This window comes from Echinops telfairi, unplaced genomic scaffold (assembly GCF_000313985.2).
Source record: "Echinops telfairi isolate 266 unplaced genomic scaffold, ASM31398v2 ScPeMD7_7;HRSCAF=31, whole genome shotgun sequence".
Lineage (NCBI taxonomy): Eukaryota > Metazoa > Chordata > Mammalia > Afrosoricida > Tenrecidae > Echinops > Echinops telfairi.
The window spans coordinates 19,481,936-19,502,606 of NW_022103904.1; the positions used below are offsets into that span (position 1 = coordinate 19,481,936).

Sequence of the window (20,671 nt, forward strand, 5' to 3'; positions counted from 1 at the left end):
GTCCCTCACTCTTGGGCTCTCACTCACACTGAGGAATTTAGTTTCATCAGAAAAGCAAACTGTTCTAAGCCTAAGTTGTCTATGAGATCAGCTAAGATTCAAATGATAATTTCTGGGGCCTCTTGTTTAAACTATTACTAAATCGCTCCTCAAATGATGCGTCCTTGGGCAAGGAGTCAGGCACTACCTCCATATTCTGCTTCAGGAGGTGGGTACCATTCTTTTAAAGTTTGTTTTCACTTGCCCTTGAAGAGCTGGATCAACAGATGTTTTGTTCTCTCCCTTCCAAACCTACCATGAGTCTCTGACGTCATACTAGCGTTATAAGGAAAGAGCGCGTGAAGCAACTGAAGTTACGTAATCCATAGCTTTAGCCATACCTTTCCTGTCTCGTAAAACAGAATGAGGCACTTTCTCCCAAGCTCCACCGCACTTGAAAGCAAGAAGCCAGTAGAAAGGGTGAAAGCACAGGGAACTGAGGAAGCACAATTTACTTACAGTGAGTCATTCTGCTCAGACTAAGGACCAGCGGTGGCAGCAATTTGCTGGAAATGGGCACTAAAGGGGATGCTGTCTGCGAGAAGCTATCTGGAGAGATTTTAAAAGCAATAGTAAACCAACTAACGTCCATTTGCTGGTTAGCATCACCATACACATATCAGGAGCAGCCAAACCAAAATCAAATTCACTGCCATCGAATTGATTCAGACTCCTAGCGATCCCGGTTCGGATTTCAGAGACTATAAACCTTGATGGGAACAGACTGCGTGGCTGTTCTCCTGTGGAAAGGCTGATGGGTTTGGAATGCTGAGCTTGTGGTTAGCAGCCCACTGTTTATCCCAGTGTTTCTAGAGTAGGAACAGCAATAGTGAACTATTCAAGCACATCAGGGGCTGTGCAAATAAAGATCAGATGCCTGCATATACATGGATTCCTGACACACAGAATGTCTGCAGAGGTATAAATGTTCAGACATACATAAAGCCTGCACATACAGAAATGACTGAACATAAAAATGGTGAGTTCTCCCCTCATTCCTGGTACTACAAATTGGAAAATTGTGGTGACAAAATGGAGAAGACCTTACCTTCTAAGTGACGCAGACACAGCAGGGGTGCACAGCACATAGGGAGCACAGAATGCTGAGAGGGAAACCTGGAGAGGATGCATGGTCTGGGCATCAGGGAAGGTGTGCTGAGGAGAAACCCTGGGGACGAAATCCTGGAAACTAGGTCCAGGTTGTCCTGGTGTGTTAATGTCCCAGGCTGTGTAAAAGCTAATCCCCATTTATGAGCTTTCCGTCTTATAGCTCACAAGTGCAGAAGTCCAGTGTAGTTCACCTGGGTTCTCTGTTCCGGTGTCACAAAGTAGAAACGAAGACATTGGACAAGCTGGTCTCTTATTTGGGGCTCTGAGGAAGAATCTGCTTCCAGGCTCCCTCAGGTTTTGAAAGTATCTGACCATTGTGCATCAATGAACTCAGGCATAGGAATAATTATGAGCATGGGGCAGGACTGTGCGGTGTTTCAATCTGTTGTGCACAGGGTTGCTATGGGTTAGAGTCTGCTCAGTGACACCTAACAACAATAACAGAACCCTTGTGGCTATCCAGACTGTGGCTGGGTGTCAACCAGGACTCAGTTTTGCTTTTAGGCATATGTCATTCTCCAATTCAAGTGAGCATTGGCTCCTTGAATCCCCCTCATCCTTTGAGTCCTGACCTCCCCTTTTGTCACCAGCTAAAAAATACACTCTGCTTTTAAGGGCTCAGCTGATGAGGTCAGACCCACCCAGACAATCTCCCAACTGTAAGTCACCTAACTTAGGCTTTATAGTCACAGCCATAAAACCCTTCACAGCAGCACCTGGCTTAGTTAGTGTCAGACTCAACAGACAGGGGCTAGTAATCTTGAGAATTTAATTTGATGATTCTGCCTGCTACATATGGCAAAATAATGGAGGTAGGGGAAAGGAGGGATTTTCCAGGCAAAAAGGACACATGAAAAGACAAAGAGTGTGTTTTCTTCCCCCACCCCCACTTCAACCTCCTACCTCTACCAACTCTTAAGCCTAAGACCATCAAAGTCTGTTTCTTTTGGTATAAAAACCATTTGTCTTAAAATGGGTGCATAAGCAAATGTGCTGAAGAAAGCTGTTGGTGCCTGGCTATTAAAGGATATAGTATCTGGAGTCTTAAAGGCTTGTAGTTAAACAAGCGGCCATCTAGCATGGAAGCAACAAAGCCCACATGGAATAAGCACACCAACCTGCGTGATCATGAGGTGTTGACGGGAAGCGGTATCAAAAGTTCAAAAACAAGTAACCAAATAGACATGAAGGGGCGTGGATGTAGTAGAGACCCAAAACCCACCTGTAAGATAACTGGGCAGTCCCTCACAGAAGAGCCATACTGAAAGGATAAAAAATCCAGAGTGTGGTATAGTGTTGATGAACCACATAACTATCCTCTAGTTATTTAGTATTTTCTCCCCTTACTATTATGGTTTTATTTTGTTTTACCTCATTAATCAGGTTATATTTGCATAAGTTCATTTGTATATTTAAGATCGCTTGATACATGAAAGTCAAGATAGACAACCCTTCAGAAAAAGTAACAGGAGTAATGGTTCCCTGGGGATGTGGGAAGAGGGGGTGGGGGGAACAGGGAGCTGATGGCGTTGACTGTATAACGCCACTCGATGGAATCGAACAACAGAACTGTATGTGAATGGATATATTGGATCATCTAAGATATGGGGGGGGGGCTATTATAAGGGGAAAAACAATAAGGGTTCCTGGTGGGTAGAGTGGGGAAGGGAGGGGATAAAGGGGAGCTGGTATCAAGGAGTTCAAGAAGAAAATGTTTTGAAACTGATTGTGGTAGCAATTGTACAATACTGCTTGATGTGATTGAACTATGGATTGTTATGATATCTATAAGAGCTCCCAATAAAATGATTAACTTTTTTAAATAAATAAAATAAAATTTTCAATCTCAAAACAATGTCAAAAAAAAAAAAACCTTTCATCTTTCTTCTTTTACAATAGGGGTCTTATACAATATTTCTCTTTATGTGATTGATTAACTTCAGTCAGCATCTCTTCCAAATCCAACCACGTCATGAGGTGCTTTAACCATTTGTTCATTATTTTTTAGTGAGGTGTAGTATGTCATTGAGTGGGGGGACTCAAGTTTATTTATCCATCCCTACACTGTGAACATTTATTTATATTGCTTCCGTCTTCTTGCTGTTGTATGGCAATAAACATGGGTGTTCACATATCTGCTCGTGTTCTTGGTGTTTTAGAGTCTGTATCGGTAGAGAGATTGTTGGGTCATATGGCACTTCCAGTCAGGGAGTGCATTTTAATGAGAAGGCTTGTCAGGTTTGTCAAGTGATGCAGAGGGGACGTCAAGGGAAAGTTGAAGTGTGAGGTTGCACTTCACTCTGAGGTGCTCCTCCCACCCCTCCCATCAAAGCCAGCCTCCTCTTCTGCCTTTCCTCCTGTGGTTCCCCTGATGGGTCTACCGAGTCTTGCCTCCTCCAGTGCTTTGCAGTCCACTACTAGCCCCACAGCAGACTTGAAAGCCTCGCAGCCTTCTTAGACACGAAAAGTCCCTAATTGCCCCGCTTGAAACCACAGCCGCCCAGAACAGCTTACAGATTTTTCCTCAGGATGGCTCTTTGAAAATTAAGTCTGTGACCCAGCCCTGCTGACTTCTATCCCAGATTTACCTTCATTTTCCATGCAGAGCCTGATTCAGAAATATCCCACTAACCTTCTTACCTCCTACTTAGCCAATCTGCCTCCCTGCCCCCAACCATAAGACTGAGCTGAGGTCTCACTTCCCCCATTACCCTACAAAGTTCAGTGTCTACATCGGGAGCTTGTCTTCCACGAAGGTCCACGTTGTCTGTCTTTTCTGTGTCCATGGAGGTTCTGTTCTGATGGCCCAGAACCCATGTCTCATCTTTCCTTACACTCTGCCTTTGCCTATCCTGCCCCTGCGCCTGCAGGACCACCCTTTCCCAAACCTTGAAGCCCACTCAGGGAAATCCTACCCACATCACAAGGTCTGAGTTTTCTGTTAGCCAATCCACACGTCACTCACTTCCTGAGCTTTGGGCCTGGGCCAGCAGAAACAGAGGATATGGTCACGATCCTGGCCTTGATCCTTGGGCTTGTGCTCTTTCCTCACATTGACCCCACATTGGCCTTCCTACAGACACCTCAGCACACAGCTGGGCTTACAGCTCTTAAAATTTTAGTTCTATGTTTTCCAGGCACTTTTTCAAACATTAAAAAAGGAAGAAAGTCTCACTATCATCTAGTCAATTCCAACTCACAGAAACCCTATAGAACAGAGTAGAACTGCCTCTGCGGGTTTCCAAGATTGTAAAGCTTTACGCATAACCTAATAGGGTTCCTGGGCATGATGGGAAATATTAAATGACCAGAATAAAGAGACTAATGTGTCCCTTTACAGGTGGCCCTTAGTGCCCTTGGGACTTTCCATATGCAGTTCCTTCAAACAAACTGGCTTGTATGGTTCAGTGCTGCCTACAGCAGGGCCAGGGTGCCAAGACCCTGGCAGGGCAAGCTGAGCTCACCTTCCACACACCATTCTGGTCCTCCTCCTCATGCTGCTGGTACAATTGCTTTGCAGTGTTGCCAGATGGCCTGGGAAGTCTCACGGGGCATCCCAGGAGTTGAGGTGGGAGCCCCACTTCCCCACTGACCAGCCCAATTCCCTCTCCTCAGAAGCAATGATGCTGATTTCCGAGCCCCCCTGGGAAGATGAACCAGATAGAGCAGGGGATGGGCTCACACACATCCAGTCTGTAGTGCATGTTCATGGTTAGCTTCATTACCCAAGCTCAGTCGCCAGAAGCTTCCAAGACCAAGGAGCCTCTTCATGAAAGGGCAGGCAGAGTAGCAGGCTCTGGAAATGCCAGTTGCCATGTCTGTGTGTGCCCCCACTCCTCACTTGGGGAAGAGTCATCCATATTCTGGCAACCTCACCACAACAGGCAAGTTGTGGAAAACCACTACCCTCACCCCTATGGGAGACTTGACTGGGAAGGACAACTGGTGGTGGGCATGGCCACGTGAGTAGAGGGCACATCCACATCTTTCACACCTACCTTATACCTCACCTGAAGGCCCCACCCAAATCCTTTCATCCACACAAGGAGAAGAGCGCTAAATTTGGATACCTATTAAGGGAGAGTGCATCACAGCAGTAGATCCAGGAGGCAAGTCCAAATGGCCATCCTCAAAAAGAGCCCAGCCCTAGACTGGTCTGTATCATGACGAACACCCACTAACATGGGCAACAGACAGCCTCCTCCAGCCTTCCCCATATGAGGTCTACAGCACCCTTGTGCAGAATGTCTACAATGTGCTCCACCAACAAATCCCCGTGGAAATAGCCGGCTCCTACATTTAACCCTCTGGTGGCATAGTAGTTATGAGTTGTGCTGCTAACTGCAAGGTCAGCAGTTCGAAAACACCAGCCTCTCCTTGCGAGAGAGGCTCTCTACTCAGTAAAGTGTTACAACTGTGGGTTTTCCCCTGTTCTACAGGGTCAGTGAGTCAACATGGACTCAGCGGCAGTGAGTTTGTTTGGTTTTTTGCAAGAATCTCCTGAAGGCACTCACCTCCTTCCTTGTGCCTCCTCCCCACCTCATCCTTCCTTAAGGCCTCTTCTTTTCCTCTCTGTGTCTGCAGCCACTGACTGAGTACTCTCCCACTTCCAACCAACCCTCTAAACCTCTGCCACCTAGTGCCAATCTGTGCCAGTTTGACTCCCACCTGGCTTAACCGAGGAGGGTTTAGAAAACTGTGGGGCTGGATGAGCCCTGCATTCCCAGAGGAAGCCTTCTGGGCTCTGCCATGGCAGACACAGGCCCAGTCAGGGAGCGCCTTCTCATCTCTTCTTCGCGGAGCAGTCTTGTTTGTCTTAGTATTTTCCACAGTATTTCTGTAATCACCACCAGCACCTCCCCAGACCATGTAGGCAGCATGGCTAGATTCCAAGAGGGCAAACCACTCCAGAGATCTCGGGCACCCCTCAGAGAGCTCCTACGCACCCAGACTAGGCCCTGACATGGAGAAGGTGGAGACCATGCCGTCAAAGGAGTGGCCACCGCAGGCCTCTTGGCTTGCTCGTTTCTCAGTGAAGCACAGTGCAGTACACTAAGTTCCTTTGTTGTTTTGGGTTGTTTTGTTTTTTAAGGTTTTATAGTTTATTAATTCTCTGCTGAAAAATTCACATAACCATTGTAGATCAAGTCACTGTAGAATCGTTATTCTTTCTGTGATCCAATCTCCATCTCCCTGCTAAGACACGTCATTCCTTTTTGCCAGCACCAGCGTTCTCCATGACTTTCTTCCTACTGCTCTTGGGCGTCTGCTGGAGATCTTTTTCTTCTCGTGCAGGCCATGGCTTGCAAGTCTGGGCTTAGGTTCATTTTTCTTTGCATAATTCCAAGGACTCGTCAATCATGCTGAAGCCAGTAGTCTCGCCACCCCCCAAATGGGTGCTAAATCCAAATACAAAAATGACATCTGGATGTGGTCTTGTACATTTTGGCTCGGCTTTCACGAATTTCTGTCTTAGGCTCTGTCGCTTTCCCAGGGTGAAGGACATCAATGACCATTTGTTTTCGGTGAAGTAGTCGGTAGGTCATGGGACTTCCTGGTCCAGATAGCTACTGTGTCATTCACGATGGCAAAGGACATGCAGGCAGCCAGAAAGCCGCTAAATTCCTTTAAGTAGCTTTTTTTTTTACCTTCAGCTTTTGGAAAATTGACTTTAGAGGATTTCCCTTGAACAATCTTGGACTCCATGGTAACCATGTGGCTAGCCGGCCTGCCTGCCCAGAAACTGACAGTGGGGCACATGTATTAGTTTATAAAGCCCCAGCAGCATAGTGTTTACATATTGGGCTGCGATCCACAAGATCTGAAGTTCGAAACCACCAGCCGCTCCACAGGAAAAAGTCGGGGCTTTCTACTCCCATAAACCGTTATAGTGCCAGACTCTCACAGGGGCAATTCGGTGCTGTCCTCTCGGGCAGCTGTGAGTGGGCAGCAACTCGATGGCAGTGAGTGTGTGAGAAGAGACAGGCTTGGATGAGCCTCCTGGTGGTGCTCTTGTGAGAATCAGTGTGCGCCCTAGAGCACAGTAGTCCTGGGGATAACTCACTCTGCGGGCCTCGCCATCTGTCTCCTTTCTGGTATGACAAATTGATAATGGTAGGTTCTCCATAAATTCTGTGAGTCATTCCAGGGAATTTTGGAACCACGGGGGCAGTGAGACTCAGCAGGTGTTGGCATCTGCCTATTTGGAAATCTGATGGGCCATGCCCTTTAGCTTGTGAGCTAAGAACCAGCCCTGGATAGCTAGAGATGAGGAATAACAGAGGCCAGTTAGTCCGAAGTGAAGGGAATCACTTGGCACAAGCATGCAGCTGGTGCTCCTACCCAAGACCCGTGTGGCTGGGGATGAGAGAGAGTGGTGCATGGAGGAGCTGGCCACGAGGATAAAGAAGTGGGAAGGTACGAATTGGGTCCCTTTCTAGGTGGGAATTGGATTCATGAGGATCCTTACCAGGCGGTTAGCAATAAAAGTGAGGTTTGCTCACTGTAACCCTTGTTTATCATACACAGCGTGACCAATCGAAACCACCTGGCAGGGGCAGCACATGGAATAGGTTTCAGGAGAGCTTTCCAATGCAGTCACTCCGCCAGTCTGCCATGGAGGAGGTTCAGCCATTGCCCAGCCTGGCATCTTGAAGGCTTCAGCACCTAGCGTGACTGGCAGTGGGCCCAGGAGGCAGATGTCTTGGCCTAGCAGTGCCCCTCCCTGCAGAGACCTCTAGCCTTCATCTCTGCTCAGTCAGTTCCCAGCCGTCATCCGAGGCTCAGTGCAATGTTTCTGCCTCCATGAAGGCTGAGATGCTCTGGCTGAGACACCTGATGTTCAGTGCTATCTGATATTCCGCCGGGTCTTTGTGCCCCCCTGGAAATGAGCAGTCCATGTTGCTGAACCCCCCCTTAAGTTCACCTCAATTTTCCAGGGTACTTATTGGCCTAGCATTAAGAGTGTAATTTCAAAGCCAGATATAAATGCCAGCAATACCAAATTTGCAACATTTGATCACTGCGAGTAATACTATTTGTCCGTGCCTCAGTTTCCCCATAGATACAACAGGATATGGAAAGAATTCAATAAAAAATTAAATGGAAATCATTTGCTTGAGATCGTAAGAGCAGGATCACATTGGGGGGAAAAAACGTTAGATGGGATAAAATTTTAGATTTGGTATGTATGTCCTTTATACCCCTACTGGGGCCTGAGGCAGTACCAATCCACCCCACCCCATAACCCAATACATAAAGACTTCTTCAGGAAACACATGAGTGCTCCCATGAAGTGAGAGGAAGATTGTCGTCAGGTTTTGCAATCCAGGCATTTCAGAAAAAAGTTTCAGATTTCAGGCCTCCTTGGAGTATCAGCACTGCAGAGACAGGGCCAAGGGCTTATAATTCAAATAACAGCTTAAACATAGAACCTAGACCATGTTAACCACATACAATTATCACGGGTCTCCTCACTATTAAATGGAAAGTACCCAGTGGCTGTTTCCCAAGTGAACTTGAGCTGGAACATCCAGGTGAAGCTTCACTTTAACCGCACATTGTAGAATAACAGAAAAGCAGCAGGCAGGGCAGGGTGTAAGGGCACGATCTGCTTGCTCCTACCCATTTCTGGGAGCAGAACATTGGTCTTGGGGTAAAAAAGTGGGAGGCTAGGTGTCATTAGAGATAGGTTGAAAAGTCTGGGCCACGCTGACAACCCTGGTCACACCCAGGACAAGCAGCTGGGGACCTACATGTGTCCAGGGTCTGAGGAGAAATTGCACCTCTATCCCCAGCACTGTTGTAGGCGCCTTGCTGTGTTGTAAGCAGAGGGGCTTCAAAACACAGTACTAGTGTCAGTACTAGTGGCCCAGGCTCCCGGGGCCGGGGTGGCATGCATAAGTGCCATGAGGGGCACAGGCCTCACCTCCCAGAGAGACGGTGGCACAGCAGGAGGACGAAGATGGGAAGGGCACCTTCTTGTCTCTGCATTTCCCCATTACCCTGCGAGGGCGGTGCACAGGGATCAATGCCCATTCACCTTCGCCTTGGAACATTCTGGCTTTCCTAAGCTTTAAAGACAGGAGGCTCTGTCTCCAGGCCCATCGGGCCCATCAGCAAAGAGCCTGTCGCTCCTGAACAAGTCCGCTTCAGAACCAAAAACAAAACAAAAAAAAATGCTCAGGGCCAGAAATAGCTGTGTTGAGTATGGGAAGGTGAAAGACACACACAAAATCCACAACAACGTCCGGATGCTAGTGTCTGGGGCCTTTTCCGCAGCGGTGTGTCTGCTATGCTTGGGCAAGCGTTTTCTTCTCTAACAACTGTCGTGCTCAGATCCAAGGAAATGAATCCATGAACAGTTAAGCTAAAAACAATGGGTGATTGATAGACCTGCTGGGTAAAACTGCTTAGAAATCAGTCTGCACCCATCTCAGATGTGTGGGACCCACCTGGCATACTGTGATTCCAGAAGTCATTCCAACAAAGAAAAGCTCCGTGCTTACCGTGGCTAGCTCGTCAAACTTCCCGAAGAGCTCATTCAGGAGTTTCACCAGCTCCTGGGCCGTGCACTGGGATGCCAGCCCCGTGAAGCCCACAATGTCCGCAAACAGAATGCTGTCGAGAGAAAGGGGGTGCTGGTCTGTCCCCCAACAAACAGAAACGGCCCACCTACTTTCAGCAATAATAGCCCCTTAATTATTGTGGTAGACTTGGACAGACATTTCCATCTCTTCGAAATAACCCATCGCATCAAAGCAAGCAAAAACGAAGGACTTGCTGTTTCCATTTTACAGGTGAGAAGACTGAGGCTCAGAGGCGCTCTAAGACTTCCTCCCACAACCACCACTCTGCAGGACAGCCCCTCCCTGCCCTCTGCTGGGCACCTTGCTTGAGAAGGGGACCAGCATGGGGGGAATATGATAAGCCTCAAGGCCCCAATACTCCCTTCTTCCCTTTCCACCAGCTAAGGGATGGAGTTGGGATCAAGGCACTGGATCTGGTTTGTCAGTGCGTCAAAGTAGACGGGGCCACAAACCCTGGGCTACTGTGCAGAGGAAACTGTGCGCCTCCGTGTGGTGAGGAAGGAAGCACACTCTCTGTGGTGTAGCCTATCCGTGTTGTAATGCACCTGTATGGCACAGAGCTTTGGAAGTTTAAATCTACTCTAAAGCACCTGGGGAGAAAGCCTGGCAAAAACCAAAGGTCACGGCCATTGCACATCCCCGGAGGGGCAGTTAGTTCTACTCTGACACACACGGGTTTTCATGAGTCGGAGCTGCCTCAACTGCAACTCTTTGTTTTATGCTCTCCACAAAATTTAGGATCCTCCTAGTACTGTGTCTGCGCATGACTCAATTTTGCAGAGATCCCAACGCTGGTTATGGTTGTTTCTTATAAAATTAAAGGATGCTCATTGTGGAATATTTGAGAAGTAAAGATAAGCCCACACAGATGGCTTTGTCTTTACATTGTTGTAGCTTTGAAACATCTTAAAACGCAGTAGGACAATCCTCAGTTATTGATTCATCCTCTTTCAAACTGTTCTTGGGCTTTCTCTAACAGGACCTAGACCTCCGCCCACAGCCCTCTAAAGTGTGTATGAAATGAAGCGATGCCAAAGCAAGAAAGGAAAAGAGTTATTCTGTTCCACAACCCAAAGAAAAGGTCATCCAATGTGTATGCTCTTCCGTCTGCTGCATCAGGTTAACTAGACATTTCTATGAATTTGTCCCTCTGCCTCTTTTTACCCTGCTCTGTTTCAGTACCTCTCCGGTGAAGGGTCCCATTCTACTAAAACCCCGAGGAGAACATGAAGTCCACCTCAGGCCCAGCATCAAGCTTATGGCCTAGTGCTTATGGCCAAGCTTATGGCACATGGTCTTTAGCAAGGAAGTGAGAAACAGGAGTTTGATGGTGGATAAGTAGTCCTGATGTGATAGTTAAAAACGAGGCTGTTCACTGAAATGTCAGCATTTCGAACCCAGGCTGGTCCTTAGGAGAAAGGCCCTGGCAATCAGTTTCTGTAAAGACTACCACCTGGGACCCCTAGAGACGTATTCTACTATGTCGAACATTGAGTCACTAGCACTCAGAATTCACTCGAGGGCACCAATCACAGCAAGCTTGTAGCAGCACTCTGATTTCCTCACTCTACACTCACCTTTTAAAGTTCACTACTAGTTCACTCATTCACATCTCCTGAGGCCCTGCTGTGTGCCAGTCACTATTTAGACTAATGCTAAGAGGAACGGAGATACAGCCACTGGGTGAGATTAGCTCACGGTCTACCCAGTTACCCTCGAGTTGATTCCTGTGTCAGAGGAGAACTGACCTACACAGCGTTTTCAGTGACTACTTTTGCAGAAGGAGATTCCCTGGCTGCTCTTCTAAGGAACTTCTTTGTAGCCTCAAACTGCCAAACTGTCAGTCAGCAAATGAGCACCTTAAATCATTGGCACTACCCATGGTCTAGTGTAGGGGTTGACAAATTTTTGAGACCAAAGAGCCAATCATGTCCCTAATAACAATGTAAACCTTATTTGAGAGCCATTGATATATTTTTAAAAAACAAATGAACTCACCATTATCTGAATAATCTCCTTTAATTTTGTTCAATTTTACTTCAAAAATCCACCCAATGAAAGCCTATGGGGTACAATTCCACTTTGATGCCCTGGGGCCACCTTGCATCAGGACACATTCTACGGCAACTACCTAGTTGTATTGGAGGTCGAGGGAGGGGGCAACATTCAACAAAGGCAAGAAAGAGAACTTCTAAGCCATTTAACTCAGCATGCCCAAAGGACTGTTTCATGGAATGCTTCTCCTGCATGGCGCAGTTCGTTTAGCATTTAAAACCCACCCGGTTGCTCCCTGGAAGAAAGCCCTGCTTATCCGTTTCTGGAAGGATTACAGCTAGGAAAATCATATGGGCCAAAGTTCTACTTAGTACCACAGGAGGTTATCATGAATCAGACTCGACTGGATGTAAATGTGTTCATATTTACATGAAAAACAACGGACAGAATTCCCTGAAGGTTTGAGCAAAGAATCATCCCCACAGCCTAAACCTCTGTAAGTGTGGTCAGGAGTCAGGATCTATGAGGGGACTAGAGTGGTCCTCTGCCCCAATCACTGGCTGCTCATTCCAGGATTCTCATTGTACGGGAAGAGGAAGAAGCCCGTTGTTCCTGGAGGTGTTACAAGGGCACTTACAACCAAACACCTCTCACATAAACATGGAAGATCTGTGAACACACAGCAAACCCTTCTGAGATTTCCGGAGCCCTAACCATAAACGTGTGACTCAAAATGAATAAAGAGAGGAGGCATCTCAGTAGGTTGCTTTTATGACACAATTTTTTCCTCCTATCTAGCTTCCTGACATTACATCTTAACTCAAATCTGCATTTTCAATAATACAAAAAGTGGGGACCCACATTCATGTTCATGTTCTCCCTGACAAGGCCCTCATGCATCTGCATATTCCACAAACCCTCTCTGTGCTCAGACAGCTTCTGTAACAGCCCAATGAAAACTCTCAGCTTGATCTACTACATCCCCACCAAAGCTGGCTGACGCCAAGGGACTGGGAGGGCTGGAGTGTGCAGACTGGATCTCACAGAGGCGATCACAGGAACTGTAGCTTCAAGATCTACATTCTGAATAAACCAGTGGATGGATGAATGAATCAAATGAATGAAGTCTGGAAGTGGAGGGCATTGGTAATATCATACATTAATTCTGGGAAGCTGAGAGAAAAAACTGCAGGGGTAGAGGTGGAGGACAGAGCTGAGTGGTTTTCTTCCACCTGGCTATACAATTCAGGCATATAAATATCTCTAAAAACCTATCTTTTCCTTCTTTCTCTCCTGTACAAAAACAATTCATCTGAACTCCTTTCTCTATTCACTGGCTTTTTGAATTTCTGAATGTTCACTTAGTTCTGCACACCTCTGCTAGGAGATCTCACAGTATTTGTGCTATTTGGATCTCCACTTTCTGAGGGAAAACTTGATCCCCAAGACACTTCAGATCCTCCGTCTACACAAGTCAACGCTTATAAAATGCCTTTCCCAAGCCAGGCTTCTTCCCTCAAGAGACTAAAAGTCCAAGGGCAGGAGGTTCAGAGCAAGAAGGACAGACAGGTGAGCAATTCAACAGAGTGCAGCGAAGCAATGGTGTGGAAGTCCAAAATGTGACAGGTAGCCACAGCACCATCTCTGAAGACAAGAGAGAGCTGCACAGATGAAGCTAGATCCGTATGAAATCTTGAGCCTGCCTGGGATGTACAGAGACAATGAGAGAAGGAAGGATTCAGAAAGACAGCAGATTCAAAATAAGGTGGATGAGAAATACTGTAGAGACTTACTAAACAACGAGACCACAAATGGTTGAAACGCATGGTTTGGGCAGTAAGCAGTAGAGCACGAGGCTTCCAGAAAGATGGAACCCAAGGAGTGTGCTCAGGAAAGGGCACAGGGAGAACTGAAAGGAAGAGGAAGGGCTCTATTAATAATGCAGCTGGCCCGTGTCCAGCCATGGGATGCTGGATAATTTAGCCAAGGCCTCCGTGTGCCAGCCCTTTCATATGTAGAGTGGGGATGGGGAAACAACTGTAAGAAATCCTGAGTTATAAATATCCAACTTACAAAGAGCCTGTAGTTACAAACCAACCCTGATAAAGCTTATTACACTAAAATATGTATCTGCATAATAAAAAATATAGAATAATAACACTACTAAAATGTAGTATGTCTAGGAGTGTTTCTTTAATGTTACTGATGCATATAAATACATATTACATACTATGTAAGTATATTACACACTACGTAAATGTAATGATAAACATTTGACTAACTCTAACTGATGTCAGATCCAAACCACGCCGAACTGTTCCAACTTATATACAAATTCATCTTTAAAAATTAGATGGTGCCCAGCTATCAGATAAAAGAGTGTCTGGGGTCTTAAAGGCGGTTTCTAAACAAGCAGCCATCTATGTGAGATGTCAACTAAGTCCACATAGAAGAAGCACACCATCCTCATCAGTCACTGAAGGATTGTGAATCATACAATTCAGCAGCAAAGGGAGGACTAGTATCAGACCCTAGATGGTGAGATTCTGGTTTGCAGAAGGCTGTGGCTGAGAGCTACCTGTGTGGGGTCTACAAAGGAAACAAGCCCTGGTGACTTCCCTGTATCCATAAGAGAGGAACGGGAAGAAACCAGTTACCGAATGACTTGAACGGTTAAAAACGTGTCAGTTGATCGCCGCTCTGATGTAACGTTGGGCCTGATGTGGTTTTCAACATTTTCTGTGGGCTTTTTTTGGTGTGGTAGTGGTTTTTATCTTTTGGGGGGTGGGATTCATATTGGAGTTTTTGTCAGATGTATTTTGTCTTGGGGATCACCCTCTTTAACTTAGGTTCGGGGTGGGGGGGTTCTTCTGTTTTTCAGTATATGAGCCCCAGGACTCATGAACTATAGCGACAGCAAGTAGAATAAGGGTTCCTGAGGGGTACAGGGGGGAAGGGTGGATAAAGGGGAGCTGATATCAAGGAGTTCAAGAAGGAAGAGAATGTTTTGAAAGTGATTGTGGTAGCAGTACACTATTATGCTTGATGTAACTGAACTATGGAATGATATGATATCTGGTTTTGAATGAAATTGGTTTGGAAAAAAATTTCATCTTAAAGACAGATGTAGAAACGGAACTTACTTGTAATCCGGGTGCTGCCTATAATGCAGATCTCATAGGGTTTTTAGATTAAATGAATTTTAAAATGTTAAACACTTAAACAATACTTTGGACCGAGTAAGAGCTCTGTACTTGCTTATCATTATTTATAATAAATTTGTAAGTGTTATCATTTATGCACTCAACTCAGCCATCACATATTTATTGACAGCTGTGTGTGCCGGGCATTGTTCTGGGTGCTAAGGATTTAACAGTGAGCAACAGAGTCCCATTTTAGACAAGAGGTGAAGAAGGAGAGTCAGTACATGGAGCAAATTCAGAGGACCTCAAGGGTGGCAAAATATCACAATAAAGAAACATGAAGCCAAGAAAATAAATATGGACGATCTGTCAGATTAGCTTAGGCTGCTCTGGTGACCGTTCAGCCAATTCCTGAAGGGGAGAAGTAAAGGAGTTCATCAATGCTAGGAGAAACCAGGGAAAGGGAAAGGGAACAGAAGGGTCTGCTGCTGATTCGGTCTGGATACAGAATTCTTAGTTGATGGTCTTATTTCCAGATTTTGGAGCCTTTATCCCACTTCCTCTGGTTGTCACATTTCTGATGAGAATTCAGGCATTAATCATATTAAGGATCCTTTGGATATGATGAGTCAGTTTTGGTGCATTCAAGATTCCTTAGGTCTCTCTGGTTCTCCTACAGTTTATTGCACTTGAAGTTCACTGAGCTATGTGTAAATTGATATTTTTAATCAAATTTGGAAAGTTTCTGACCATTATATCCTCAAAATGTCTTTCTGCACCTTTCTCTGTCTTCTTTCCCTTTGAGAATCCCATTATACATATGCTGGTCCACTTAATAGTATCCCACACATCTCTGGTTGGAATCATCATTTTTCTTTCTGTTCCTCAGACTGAACAATCTCTATTGAGCTATCATCAAGCTCACTGATTATTTCTTCTGCCTGCTCAAATATGCAGCTAAGACTCTCCAGTGAACTATTCTTTTAAGTTATTGTACTTTATGACTCGGGAGATTTCGAATTGGTGGCTTTGTATGTTTTCTATTTACTTATTGATCTCTATTTGATAAGACATACTTATCTCCTACTTTTCTTTAGTTCTTTACACAGTTTCCTTTAGCTGCTGAACAGATTTAAAACACCTGATATATTTTTGTCTAATATGCTCCACATTTGAGCTTCCTCAGGGACACTTTCTATTGACTGTGTTTTGTATGTTTGTTTGTTTTCCCTGTGTATGAACCATATTTCACTGGGTTATTTGTTGTTCTTTTGCAACTCTCGTGTTTTTCTGGTTGAAAGTTCTATATTTTAAATAATGTGCCAGTTCTTCGAATCAAATTCCAACCTCTTCCCAAAGATTGCAATTGCAGCTGTGTTTTGTGGTTGCTCTTTGTTAGATTCTTGACTTTCCTAAGCTGACCCTCGAGTCTGTATTTTTTGTCATGTGTGACAACTGAAGTCTCCAATTGGTTAGCTTAGTGGTCAGCTCACGAATGGACAGAGACTCACCTAAGTGCCTGAACCCAGTCTATCTTCCAGCCTTTTCAGAATATTGGAGAATGTCTTCAACACTCAGTCATAATGTGGACAACTGGACCTTAGCCTTCACTTCCTGCTTGTGCTAAGCCTCATGATCAGCCAGAGAGGAGAATGTAGAGCCTTCTAAGGTATTTCCTCAGCATTCACACAACCCTGAGCATACATACAGCTGTGTGCATGCCTGAGGCCTTCTAAATTTCAAGAAATATGCAGGGCCTTTCCAAAGTACCTGTAGGCATTTCAAGGAGCCTTCGTGGCATAATAGATTATGCATTGGGCTGCTAACCACAAAGTCAACCATTCAAAACCATCAGTTGCTCTGTGGAAGAAAGATGAGGCTTTATGCTCCATAAATATTTATAGCCTCAGAAACCCAAGGGGTAGGCCTCCTTTGTCCTGTAGGGTTGCTAGGAGTCAGAACTGTGACAAAGTTTGCTTGGATTTATGGGCATTTCATTCCCAAACATCTTTTCCTTTTAAATTTCACTTAGCTGGTTGTTGGCTTCAGCTATGATCAGTCGACTTCAGCTATTATTAGTTGTGGTCTCAAACAATTTCTTAAGGTAGCTATGGTGAAAGGAAATTTCTGATTATTCTGGTAGAATTCCTAGCAGAATTCAGGTTCAATGTTGCATGTCCCTTGCTAATCATTAAATGGAGGTAGTAGACCAAAATTGGCACTGCCGAGACAGACACCAGAGTCAACTTCCCCATTAGAGTCAGGTCCCATAGATGTCTGCTAAGCCTGAGTTTCCTCACCTAGAAACAGGAGTGTGATGATTTTAAACAGAAAAAGATAGTTAGCAGAGAGGTTCTGAGCACAATTTCTGGACTCAACCTAACACACACATAGGATGAAAGAGGAGTAAATGAGCGCTACCTATAAAACTTCAAAAAGCTGTCCGGTAAGCATATAGAAGACCATGGTCAGCAAGCTGGCTTTCAGTGAGAAATCAGACGGAGATGGGAAAGGGCTAGAGTAGTAAAACTCCCTATTTCAGATCAGCAAGAATGGTCTCAAGAGACTCAACAAAGTCTATGGTGCTCCGCAAAAGACAATAGATGGTTCAATTATTTTCTTAGATCTTTGTGTCTGTGAGAGCCCTCTCTACCCTTGATCTACCACAGAAACACAATGGACAGGGAGGGTTGCTACAAACTCCCAGAAAAGCCAGGCCAAAAAAATAGTGAAAAGTGTGTGAGGGTCCTTCAAAACTACCATGTCCCAGCAAAGAATGTGCATATATGTAAAATATGATGCCCAAACTAGAAATACTCATCAATGCTTAATACATTATACAGCAATAAACAGTTTTTATGATGAAATGTACAGCTTAAGAAAAACATACTTGTTAATCATATCTTAAAAAGGAACGAGCAAATCTGAGAGTGTGTCTTGAGAAAGTTGCTTCACTCTGAAAGCTCAGTTTTCTCACCTGTAAAACGGGAATAACGATACCTACTTTCCAGGGATTTTATAAGAAGACTACATTAAGGAACAGGAGAAAACCTACCCTGGAGCCACCTGGCCATTGACAATATCGCTGAGATTTGAATTTGACATGGGCAAATCTCCAGCCCCAAGTGTCCCTGCCCAAATCTACTTTTAGGGACAGAGTTCTGCCCCTCTCTAACCCACCAAGCAGCACCCAAAGAGCTGAAATTGAAAATGGGTAACAGGAGGTGTCACATGCACCCTCTGCTCCAGCCCACCTCCTACACGGCCTGCTTCCCTGTGGGTAGATGCCTCCCAGTGCTCCTGCCGTAACACAGGGCCAAAGCCTGGCCAACCTACCTCACATTGTCATGCCTCTGGATATAAATCTTGTGGAAAATTCTCTCAGGGGGTTTCAGAAAGTCCTCCTTCATCTCCATGGCAACATTGCGGGGCAGAAGACTCATCAGAAGCCGCTCCTGGTCAAAGAGAGAAGGGCACACACATCAGAAGGTCGCTTGTTGGCACTTCCTTGGCTGCTTGGAACAAGTTTAGGGGAAGCACCGCTGTGCAGCTGATCTCTCATGCCCATTGTCCGGGGTCTCTGATCAGGAGCCACCCTCACCTCCTGAGAAGCCATTCAAAGCCCAAGGCGTCTCATACTGTTCCCTACACAAAGTACTGAACCCCATCTGCCATGTGCCCCAGAGACTTCCTTATGAAAAGAATTCAATGTTTGTTAAGAGTAGTCGTCCTCCTATAAAATATAAAGGGTCCTATAGTTTATACAGTATGATTTGGACAGAGATAAGTGGCTTTGGGTAAAATGTGGCACTTTCTCTTGGTCATTGTTGTTGTCTCATACCTTTTTCTCTCATAAAAAGAATGGAATACAAGTTTATATTTTTTAAATAGTCGTTTTAGCATATACTGCATACATTATATTATACAATTTAATCTTTCAAGCTTATTAAGATTGGTGAAATCACTACCACAATCAATTTCAGAACATTTTCTTCTCATATTCATTTTATTTTATTTTATTTTATTTTATTTTATTTTATTTTATTTTATTGGGGGCTCTTAGAGCTCTTATCACAAGCCATACATATATCCATTTTGTCAAGCACATCTGCACATATGTTGCAATCATCTTTTTCAAAGCATTTTCTTTCTATTTCAGCCCTTGGTATCAGGTCATTTTTTCCTCCCTCCCTTGATAATTTATACATTATTATTATTTTTATGTCTTAAATCGACCGCTGTCTCCTTTCACCCACTTTTCTATTGTCCATCCCCATGGGAGGGCGCCATACATCGATCATTGTAATCGGTTTCCCCTTACCACCTCCCCTCCTTTCACTTACCCTACTAGTATCACCATGCCCCTTACTGGTCCTGAGTGGTTTATCTGTCTGAGATTCCCTGTCTTGCAAGCTGTTCTCTGTAGCAGTGTACATGTTCTGGCATAGCCGGATTTGTAAGTAGAATTGGAGTCATGACAGTGGGGGAGAGAAAGCATTAAAGAACTAGAGGAAGGTTGTGTGTTTCGTCAGGACTCGTATTCATTTTTGATAGCTCCCAACTACCCCACTCCCTCCCCTGACATGCCCCGAAGAAATTATCAATCCATGTACTGTCTCTATAGATCTACCTATACTGGATTTCACATATAGAAAATGATACAAAAACAAACAACAATGGCTAAACAAAACATGGAAAAATCTCAATTGAAAAGAACACAGAAAATATTAAAAATTGAAACTTTAAAACAAGTCAAAGGGAGATCAAACTATAAAGTTTTACGTTTCAACCTAAGTACGGCAGCCACAATAGACTTTACAATGCTCTCTGTCTGATAGAAAGGCTACTTATTCATATCCCTGGACTAAGCTCACAGGGAGTTCACCAGAGGCTTAATACATGTGAGGACCCTGCAAATGGATTTTGGACTTCCACTGTCATCCATAGCCTTCTGAAAAATGGGTGTTCACAATTTAAACTCTGATGCCATTTCCTCTTTTGAATTTGGATTTTATTATTTACAATCCTTGGACAACAAAGGCTGGTGACATGTGGACTCAGTTGATGCCTCACTTATACAGCTGCTTGTTTTAAAGATGACCCTAAATACTATTTTTTCTGATAGCTGGACACTATCTAGTTTCTTAAACACACTTTGCTATGACACTTACAGCTTCAGTGATCTCTTCATGGGTGAGGACAAGCAGGGCCATTTCATAAGGACTAATTGTTCCTATGTATCTATCGTTGTGCCAGTACAAAGCAGTGGCTGTGTAGGTTTTGAGGTCTGGTAGGTTTTGAGGTTTCCTATCTTGTTTTTCATTTTGAAAAGTTCTTTGTTTATCCTGGGCCTCTTCCCTCTCCATATGCAGTTGATAATTCTTTTTTCTATTTCTTTAAAGAATGAAGTAGGGATTTGGATCAGAAATGTGTTGTTTTTATAGGTTGCTTTAGTTAATATTGACATTTTCACAATATTAAATCTTTCTATCCATAAACACAGCATATGAGGCAATAAAAGATACTATGGCTTAGGTCAAGTGCACTTTCATCCTCAAAATAACATCCTTGTTTTTCAATAGTCTAAAGAGGTCTTATGCAGATATGCCTTTCAGAACTTTATGTCACTCCACTGTCTTCAACCTGCATGGTTTCTGCTAAGAAGTCAGAGCTTATTCTTATTGGTTTTCCTTTGAAGGTAACTGTTCTTTTTTTTCCCTAGTTGCTTTCAGGGTTCCCCCTTGTTCCTTCAAATTGGAGAACTTGACTATGTGTTGAATTCTATTCTTTAGGGAT

General features: G+C 44.6%; 1 protein-coding gene across 1 annotated transcript in view; it reads right to left on the minus strand.

The window, feature by feature from the left end:
* ADCY1 (adenylate cyclase 1) overlaps nucleotides 1-20,671 on the minus strand; it is a gene marked incomplete at its 5' end in the record, with an annotated part of 246,252 nt that overhangs the window by 153,321 nt on the left and 72,260 nt on the right. Inside the window, 2 exons of the mRNA XM_004708178.2 lie at nucleotides 9,657-9,768; nucleotides 18,212-18,330. Coding sequence (XP_004708235.1) covers nucleotides 9,657-9,768; nucleotides 18,212-18,330 — 231 coding nt within the window. The remainder of the gene's footprint in view (nucleotides 1-9,656; nucleotides 9,769-18,211; nucleotides 18,331-20,671) is intronic.